Source organism: Somniosus microcephalus, chromosome 1 (assembly GCF_052327205.1).
Source record: "Somniosus microcephalus isolate GS21.2 chromosome 1, FLI_Smic_1.0, whole genome shotgun sequence".
In the NCBI taxonomy this organism is placed as follows: domain Eukaryota; kingdom Metazoa; phylum Chordata; class Chondrichthyes; order Squaliformes; family Somniosidae; genus Somniosus; species Somniosus microcephalus.
This window is the reverse complement of record NC_140987.1, coordinates 87,376,163-87,386,358: the sequence shown is the minus strand read 5'-3', so window position 1 is coordinate 87,386,358 and position 10,196 is coordinate 87,376,163. Positions and strand designations below refer to the sequence as shown.

General features: G+C 41.0%; 1 protein-coding gene across 1 annotated transcript; it reads right to left on the bottom strand.

Moving 5' to 3' along the window:
• Positions 1-355: 355 nt before the first annotated feature.
• LOC147124226 (doublesex- and mab-3-related transcription factor A1-like) lies at positions 356-7,304 on the bottom strand. Its single transcript, XM_085984037.1, has 2 exons — positions 6,246-7,304; positions 356-2,924 (listed from the first exon to the last, which is right to left on the bottom strand). The coding sequence occupies exons 1-2, from the start codon at positions 6,760-6,762 to the stop codon at positions 2,089-2,091; spliced, it is 1,353 nt and encodes a 450-aa protein (XP_085840163.1). The 5' UTR covers positions 6,763-7,304; the 3' UTR covers positions 356-2,088.
• Between the last annotated feature and the right edge of the window lie 2,892 nt (positions 7,305-10,196).

Genomic DNA, 10,196 nt, shown 5'->3' with positions numbered 1-10,196 from the left:
GCTTTGGGAGGTCCCGGGTCTTGAAAGTCGCTATAGAAATGCAACTTTTTCTTTTTCTTGCTGAAATCTACTTTTTTGCTAATTAGAGCGAACAGAAGAAAATATTCCTTAACTGGCCTTAACCTTTTAAGATGTGTCAATGACCTGTGAGCCAGTGTTATATGTCCATTCTCACACAGTCAACTTTAAAGAAAGACTTGCATTTCTATAGCGCCTTTCACGACTTCAGGACGTCCCAAAGCGCTTTACAGCCAATGAAGTACTTTTGAAGTGTAGTTAAAGCTAATTCTATTGATTTTTTTGTTAAAGCTAATTTTGTTGTTCGTCTGCAAGAATAATAGACATCCAGACCTCCTTGCAATTAACTCTTGTTGGTTTATATTCTGTAAGGAACGCACATCGAACAGAAATAAAACAGAAAATACAGCACGCTTCCGCCACATCATAGTAACACAGAAAATAAAGGCTGCTTATATTTTTTTAAGGATTTATTTTGTTTCTTGTTTTACAACCATAAGGCCTCTGTTCTCAATGACATTTAACTTGGAACATCATTATGCAAAAGTATATGACAGCCTCCGAGTCAGCTGCTTCCTGCAAAAGTCCGTCCTTTTAGGATCAGCTAGTGCTCATTGCTTTGACGTTTTTGGATGTGTGGACGGACAGCCTGCAGTGTGGCCTGGTCACGGTTAACTATTTTAAAGAGACCGTACTTTCGTGAAAAAGTGCTTGGGATTTCTTGTTTTATTAATGTAAATCCTGTTACAATGCACCGTCATCGGTGAACGCAGTGTCATCGTGATAAAAAAAAAATGCATGATTCTTCTCCCTTCCCAAACAAAAGTGTCCTGAACGCCGTTTCGTTTAGACAACGCCCATTTGAAATTTCAAGTAAAAGTTGCATTTTGTCCAAACACAGCACCTTTCTTCTCTGGGTTTCAGGTGGTTGATCGGATTCTTTTCTCCTGGAGGCATTTGCCTCATTCCACTATAAGCACTTCAAGTTGTTGGGAAAACTGAAAGGTTTTCAAACTCCACTAATTAACTTTTCCAGCGTTAGTAACTTGAAACAAGGCACTTTAATGTACACAACTTGATCATGGAGATTCGAGCCAAGAGCTCCTCCACTTCCGCACAAGAGATCATTTCCTGGCCAACGGAAATCTGTACCTTTGTTTTGAAATACATTTTAATATGTAATGTGATAATACAGTAATCCACGAAGCAATGTGAGAAGAGGACTGCACGCCGATTTGAGCGAATCAGAGCGAGGAGTTCTGTAAATATGCGCAGAATCTGATTCTACAGTACTCCCTGCATTTGAACTAAAGTAGCACAGTAAATATTCTCAGATTTCGAGATTAAGGAATTTGCTGACTTTTTTTTTCAACTGCACTTCCTTTCGGGCCCTAACTTTTTTTAATGAAAAAGTATAACATGGGACCAACATTCTGAGGGAACTCGCGCACTAACTATTGGATAGTCGACAATGTCCGGTCTTCGCAGGCAGGTCATATATTTCTTTAGTCTGAAGCACAGTTGCAGCGTAAACTGAAAGTCCCCCGAGGAAAGACGGCTCCCTTCCTGGATTTCCCAGCGTGTCTCACTCTTTCCTAAACACCTGCAAGCAAACGGGGAATATTGTAAAGCAAATACAAGGTTCTTTAAGGCGGATTCTTTACTAGGCCAACGTTCAAAAGTGCTGCCCGCTAGGAAATAATCTACATTCTCAGGCCCGTTACATTAACCCCATTCTAACTCTTCTCACATTACTTTGAGGGCCGTTAACGAGACGAAACACACATTCCGTGTGCTTATCATTCTCAGTGCATTTCTGTAGCCCAATGCTGTATTTTTCCAATCTGTTCAGTACAATGCTGTTAGCCGCAATAATTAAAAATATATATCAAAATAACAATGCTGATAGTCAGTAGATCCGTTAAGCAGTCTGGTGGCAAAGTGGGACGAATCGGTTCATAATCAGCTAACCATTAGGTTTTATTTTTATTTAAAACGTTCTGCATATTCAGAGTTTTATATTCAATTATGTGCTTTGCCTCAAAATCAGCGTGTCTCACGGTATCAGAGTCACTGTTTTTCCGGATTAATCCTGGAGTACAATCCACTAGAGCAGAGTGACTCTTTGTTCTGGAAATATGGAATGTCCCGCACGATGCCCGGGAAGGAATAGTCCATTTGAGGGCGAAATGGCAATGTTGGCATCAGACCAGAAGTGACATAAGGTGACATGAAGGTTGGGAGCCCTCGGCCGGAGCTCGAGTATGCCAGTCGAAGTGGGTTGATGCCTAGCCTGGGGTTCAATCCGTACAGATTTGCGGGCCCTCCGAAAACTGCGCTGGATTGCAGGGGCGAGAAGGCGGACTTTGTCCCAATGGAACTGCCAGAAAGCCCAGCTAGGGTAAAGTGTGAGGATCGCTGGAGCTCACCAGAATCGGGCACTGAGCACTCAACATCTTTGACCTGTCCCTTTTGCTCCTTCCCGTTCAAGACTTGTTCGATGGCTTGGACCACGTCTCCTTTGCAGTTTGCTAGGATGCACTCTAGCTTGTCGCGCTTGTGGTTGGGGAAGACTTTGGTGAGGATATCAATGGGCGCCCTGTGGTTTGAGGAAGAGCCAGGAAGGTTGGCCATGACTTTCGCCAACTCCTTGGGTTTGTCACATTCGTTGCCCGACTCAATATCCGAAGGAGTGACTGAGCGAGGACTGTCGGCGCCTTCCGATGGAGGATCCGGGGAAGGTGAAAGCTGGGCTGAGTCGTTCTCCAAAGCTTCGGGATTTCCTGCTTTATCCCTGAGATTACCGTCCGACCCTCCAGTCTCTGAAGCGAGAGAGTGCGAAGGCTGGAGAACCGATCGGCTCAACGAACCGTTGTAGAATAGTTCGTATTTTGGGCTCTTTCGTCCTATAAAGAAACAGAAACATTCAGACTAGGCACAGGAACCAAAGGCGGTGGATTAATGAAAACGTTGCCTTACTTTTATTGGAAACTAAAAACACATAAATCAGTAAAGCAACTACATATATCGTTTTAATTTAATAGAGAACTACATAATTGATTTTTTTAATTAATCAGTTATAGTGAATTAAAAATGTGGGCTAATAGGCAAAAGCAACCATAGGCCACGTTAACTAAATGTAACCCACCGCCGGAGCTTTCTCTCTCATGTTCCATTCGCTGGTTTGCATTAATTATATCAAAGAAGGATTTCTATTATATCAGAATGAATGTATGTTACAAAATAACACATCTGGGAAGTGCATGAATTAGAGGGTCCCCTTCGATAGTTTGGTTTCAAATTGTCCAAATTGAAATAATTTACAACAAACGTTGATTCAAAACCACGTGTTTTAGTACCCCGTGTTACTATCAAATGTTTCATTTAAAATTAGTTGAATGAATACTTCAGATTATGTCTTGTTAAAACAATGTTGTTCGAGTTCTGACATCAATATTAAATACCATCCCGTCATTAAAGTCTCCCGCTTGGCCTAATCCAAAAAAGGCACCAGCTCAGTTTAATTACAGCCTTCCTCCAATTTAGAAATTAAACGCATTTCATATCATATTCTTAACTTGTCTTATATGTCGTATTAAGGGGAGTTACGTGTTCTCCCAGGAGCATCTTACTGATTTTGATGTGCCCAATACAGTATTATCATTGGAGGATTCAGCGAAGATTTCCTCGTTCATTTACTTAAACCATCGATGTGTTGCCAACGTTTGCAAATTTCAATCGGTTATTTTGATATCTATGCTGCATAAAATATCCATATATAGCAATGATGGAAATGTGATCTGATTGTTTAATGAGATGCCATTTCTTTTTTAACTATAGACTCTCTTACCAGCAGTCGAAATATAGGGAGCCGGTTTATCGCTGTACAGCGTACTGAAAAACACATTTCATTTTTGGAATCTCTTCTCCAAAATAGTTGAATGTCAGCACAGCACACCCACCATTTTATTTCTGTAAGTTCTGTACAATACTCAGCTCCTAAATATTTTACAGACCTTTCACGAAAGGATACTTTTTTAACCGATGCAAGTTATTTGGAATACATTTAATTCAATATTTTAACTTTGATTTTACTAACGTACATTAAAAAGCTGATTTCTTTAGGGGTTATGAACGGCTTTAAAATGGCACACCTCAGAATGTAATTTTTTAAAAATCTGTCTATATACACTATTGTAACGTTATCCTCTGCCAGCGCATCCAATTCTAACTAGAGCTACTGTTAATATCGTCTCGTTTACTTGATATATATACATGCGGTGGTGCTGACACACCAGTTCATATGACCCCCCACCACCACCACCGCCACCATCAAATGCACACGCACAAAAAAAAATGAGAACATTTCCATCGTGTACTCAAGTTTTGCCTTAAAATATAATTTTCCAAGATCCAGGAATAATCATTCTCTTGACTCCAAACACACTACAATTCCACCACAGAAAGTTGGCTTAACTGAGTGTTATTTTACGTTAAAAATAAATTGAAATGTCTTTCTAATTGCACTTTTCTGCTCTGCATTAACTCAATATTAAAACATTCAATAAAAAAGTGTCTACAAGTCTGAACGAATCTTTTTATGCCACTCAAAACAATCTCCGTTTACCATCAGATTGGGGCAATGTAACTTCCGGTTAATGTCACAATCCAATCATCATGATAATAGAAGAGAATATAGTAACTTTCCACGACCTATATCCACCTAATATAAAGTGCACCTTACTGAAAAATGCGGGTTCGCCTCAATAAACGAATTAAACCAAACTACAACCGATTAGAAGTTAAAATTCACTGACTTAGTTAAGTTGTGCTTATTTCTTATTTTTAAACGGCTACATTTAAAGAATCTAAACTCACCCGCTACCTTTCTGGTTTGAACATTTTTGAACAAAGTTGTGTATTTGCTAAATACTAACTTATATTTAAATAAACTCCTTGATTCTTGCTAATTCCCCAATACAGGCTGCAAACGGGTGTTGTTGTAAATCAAATCACAGTCGGATTTTTAGCAGATGGCATAACTGGTGCCAGAGTCACCAGGAGATTGCAAAGACATCCCGCCCACCCCGTTTTACTTGTGCCCTTATGAGAATGTTGTAACATTAACAACGAATTACTTAGCTATGAGGAAGAGTCGAAAAATTCTGAAATGAACTGGACACTTCCCTGTTTATTTCTACGTTTACAGTCTTTTATTCAAAATCACTTAAACGTGCTCATTCTTGATGTAGAAAGATTTAACCCTGGCAAAGTGGGCATTTGACTGAAAGGTGGACTGTGTCGCGGTTAAACTGTTTGGACCAATCAACTTTACTCATATCGCCTCTTGCTGAAATATGGCCAAGCAGAAATGACTGCTCCCTAAATTAAACACAATTCCAGCTAAAAAATCTGCTCTTGATCACTTGGGGCAATGTCGCAGTCCTTATTTCAATGTTACCACATTCCTTGTGCAGGAAGACCGGAAAGATCATTCCCCATTTACAACGTTCCTTTGAGAAATGCACCGTGACCTTATCACTGATTTGGATATTCAGATAATGAATGTGTTACTGTTGGGTCGATTATGAGATACTGACAGTTGTGACTCGAATGTTCAGGTAATGACGCGGGTGCAGAAACAACTTCTAATGCAGATTTTCGTATCAAAAGTGTGGATATTGGAAAACGCTGCTTTTCAAGTGGCAATTTCGATTTATAGACAACTGATGAAACTTAACACGCGAAGCCGTTCTTTCCATGACAATATAGTGCACAATCTAAACAAAAAATTGATTACACTCTCCCTGGGCTGTTTTTAAAGTGATAAATTACTTTTATTCAGACGATGGCCCATCAAGCAAGCAATGGGGCTTTGCTAGTAACCACAACTCAGGTTTAGGAATTAATCTCGGATTTCTGGTTAGAGATCTTGAACCAATAACAAAAAGGTAGAAATAAATTCTAATTGCAGAATCAATATTGATCCGGAGTACTCAATCCGCCTCCTTCAAATAATATTGTTTACGACCGTTAAGTAATATACATCTGATGTGAACGGTATCGATAATAGTGTGAAACATGGGTACAAAGCAAAGCAGAATATCTGCCAAGTAATTATTAGCAGAAACCATCAACAACGATAAATGGACAGATTTCGAACAGACTTTGCTAAAATACTTTGGATTCTGATCATTTAATGCCCGGGCTTGCAGTTGCTGGCTTACCTTCCTTCTGCTTCTGGTACTCGGCTCCGAAGATCTCGTATGGCACCGAGACGGCCCTCGATGCCGGGATGACGCCGTTCGCCGCCGCGGCAGCCGCTGCCATGGCCAGCCCGGCTTCGGCGGCCCCTCCTCCGGCGTACATGAACTGCAGCTCCCTGGCCTCGTTCTCTTCCTGCGCCTGCTGGCGCCGGAGAGCGACCTGAGCGGCCATGACCCGCTGCCGCTCGGCGATCAGCATGCACTTGGCGCACATGCAGTCCCTCCAGCGGCAGAAGCGCTTGTGGCCCTTGAGCGCCGACACGACGCCGTGGTTCCGGCAGCGGGCGCACTTCGGGGTCCGGGGGTAACGCTCGGCAGCAGCGGCGGCGGCGGCTGCAGCGGCGGCGGCGCGGAACAGCAACGCCGGGGGTCGGAGCAGGGAGCTGCTGCTCACCATTGAAATGGGCACGGTGGGAGGGTTGGGCGGCGCACAGGGACCCGGCAGCGGGGCAGAGGGCAGAGACGCTCGGCTATCCATCGTGAATCGGATCGGTGCAAAAGAAGCCCTGACCACAGCGAGCAACTCCAGTCCCGATCAGCACATGGGCAATATTAACAGAGACTTGTTTCTATTGACAGAGAGTTGTTTTTACAGCTGGGCTCTCCAAAAAACAAACAAACATGATTTAACAAATAAACCAGAGGATGCACGAAAGGTGCTCGAAGGATTTGCAAACTATTTATTGCAACCCTCATGAAGCGTCAGTCGGCAGCCCGGCACTTTCCAGCATCATTTAGAAATGTGGCGTGCTGTACATAATTTTAAATCAGTCAAATCTAACTGAGAACAAAATAAAAACTGTATCTTTGGATCACCGCGAACCTGACTTTTAAAGAAAAACTTAAAGTCACCAAAAAAGAAAGCGGCGGATCTAAGCGTTCTGCTGTCTGCAGTTTGCTGGGATTTGGCTGCGAGATGTGGCTGCTCTTGAACTCCCCCAATCTGTGTCCAAGTGCAATGTTGATGAGGCAGACGCTGCAAATGATAAATAGTTGACACTGGCCGGGCCCTGATTGCTGCCCGCGTGCCTCCAGCTGGCTGTCAATCACCCGCTGCGGGGGCGGCAACGGAACGGTGCGCGCCTCCACCGATTGGCTGGAGCCCAGCACCAATGGAAGCGCTCCCCCCTCATTGACAGCTTCTCGCTGAGTCACATGGGCCGCTGCCCCCGATGAAAGTGACGTAGGTGGTACTTTTGTATCAAGATGCAAAATAACCTTCACAAGAGTAAATTATTATCACGATTTAACGCAATCTGATTTCACTTGACTAAAAACAGAAGATGCTGGAAACACTAAGCAGGTCGTCAGAAACAGAGTTAACGTTTCAGGTCCATAACCTTTTATTCCAACATTCGAAGTATTTTACTTCTATTTTTACTTAATTTGCTTCCGAGCCATAGTTTTTCAGGGGTACCTACATTTTCAAGATACCGTTACATAAAGACACGTTTTTGTGGGTCTTGCAATAGTTTCCTAACGTAATAAACGCTAAATTCAGTTTTTTAAGTTCATTTGCACGTCTCGTAGCCTAATTGTCCTGAATAAGCACATCTATAAATGACCAGTTTTGGAGAGAGCCTGTTTTGTCTATTTGGCATTTTAAAGTATTTTTCAAGCAGGCCAGAATAAAATTATGTTTGATTTCTCCATTTGGTTGCCAAGTTTTCACAAAATACAGTCGCCTCACAAAAATAATACTTGATGCAATAATGGAACGTCGATGCACAGAATCATTTCCAATACCCGCCCCCCCCCCCATTGTAAAATAAACATCATCATTACCATTATGCTTGAAAGTTAGGAACACGTAATCTTGCCAGGCCACTGCCGAATTTCAACCAAAGGGTACAAATTAGAAATCTAATCCTAGGCAAATTGATGTAAAGTTGCAACAGCTAACATTTGTTAATATTTGATATTGGTGAACATTTTACATCGTCGCCTAGTTGCAACATGATAAATTGCTGGAGGTGTGATATTACATATTAACGATTGTAAACGTATAGTCTACACAATCCTGCTGAGGCGTATAAATTATTTCACGTGGCAATGTAGGTTGTGAAAATAGCTGGATTCATCACACAATCCGGGCACTTTTCCTGTAGGTGCACCTATTATATTGTAATTATGTAGATTCTTAGCACATAACTCAATTCGTTCATCTTCGATTCATTTTAGCTTATGTTACATTTAAATTAATTTAAAGGTCCGCATATAAGCCTGTTTTCAGAATTTGCAATTTTTGCAAGACGAGTTAGACATTTTTCAGAAAATTGTCTGACACCCTTGGTATAAACTGGTTAAAATACAAAAGGAAGCAAACGTTTTAACATAAAATATAATTCAATCACATTAATGTCAATGTCAATTTATCGAAGTAGTTTGAAATGAAAAAGTTAAGCACCTCTCGTACACACACCTGCTTTGTGGGAATTTGTGCAAAAATGCACAATTAAAAGTGCCCTTTATTCAGCTTAGAGGTGGGTTCCTCAAAATTATTAAATAAATAACTATTCAGACCCTTTCATTTTTTTAAAGGCTGATCTACGTAGATGCAAAGAGACTAAGTGCAGCATTTTAAAAACATCTTAAGAGGGCGAAACTTGGGGCAGCTTGTTTAATCCAAAACAACAGCCTCGATAAGGACGTTATTAAAACTTTGGCGAAATAGAAAATAACTACAAGTATGGCGTAAGCTCAACGTTATTAATAACTGACTGAATCCCACTTCGACCAGGGCCAATTCTCTCGTCTTGTATTTGCTGGGATGAATTAAACTGGGTTCAGTTCATTATGTTCCCTACAAGAAATCAAGCCATTGCAAAGCTTCGGATTTAATCGTCCACCTATTACTTGTAGTGTCATTTAGTGTGTTTGTTTTATTTGTTGAACTGGCTTCAATTGGAATGGTTACAATGCAAGGGGGTGGCAGAGGTTGTCTCCTATATTGAATATGTATGTGTGTGTATATAACATGAATTGTAAAAGCCCGGGAACGAATGCTTAGTTACAACCAGGAATACATTTTTTGGTTTGGGCAGAGGCGGATCGTCTACCATCCAATGTAAAATTAGGTTGTACGTTTAATTCTCAATACCCTAGGAAACAGCCTTGGGGGGGAAAAAACACATGCATGAACCTACTACGCCTGCGTATGATCACCAGCCTCAAAGTATCCTTTCCAACACCCTCAAGATTAGATAATTATATTTTTCATGCACTTTTCCACTCTACATTTATATCTTATGTGTATACAATTTCTGCAGCACTGCAGCGTTCCTGCTCCTGTTACTTCCATACCATTTCAAGTACATTTTCTACATGTGAGAATCAGTCGGCGCTTTCTGTAATCGAGCTGATTCAGAAGCAAATCCTTTTAGTCAATTGATGACTGTAATTAAATATAACCACTTTTTCAAACGAAAACGATCTAATTGCAAAACCTCCATCCCAGGGCATTTTATATTGCTTTCGACTGGAATCTGATCCAATATTAAAAAAAACAAGGAAAGGTCATACTGTAACCTTAATCTTTGGAAGACTGCATAGCTGCTCACTCGCACGCACGAACGTGTACATTTCTAGATTATTCAAATAATACTGTAACTTGTAACTGTGCGTTAGTTGTGTACTTTTATGTGCACTTTATGACAACCAGTCGTGGATTTGTTTTAATGTAGTTTTTATGGAAACGTACATATTTAAAAGCTGCAAAATACAATCTTTTCTCCAGGAATAAAACGTCAAAGAGCCGGCATGGGCACGACGGGCCGAATGGACTCCTTCTGCGCTGTATCTTTCTATGATTCAGATAAACAAATTGTGGTAACAAAGGGTTCAGATCAATAATAAGAAAAGGGCTGTAGTTTAAGATATTGGTGAACATTTCTCATTATCGTGAACACTTCT

Excerpts from the sequence above, each read along its gene's own strand:
- LOC147124226 (XM_085984037.1), bottom strand. The coding sequence starts at position 6,762 with ATGGATAGCCGAGCGTCTCTGCCCTCTGCCCCGCTGCCGGGTCCCTGT. Across the intron at positions 2,925-6,245 it reads GTACCAGAAGCAGAAGGAAG|GACGAAAGAGCCCAAAATAC; the intron begins GTAAGCCAGCAA and ends GTTTCTTTATAG.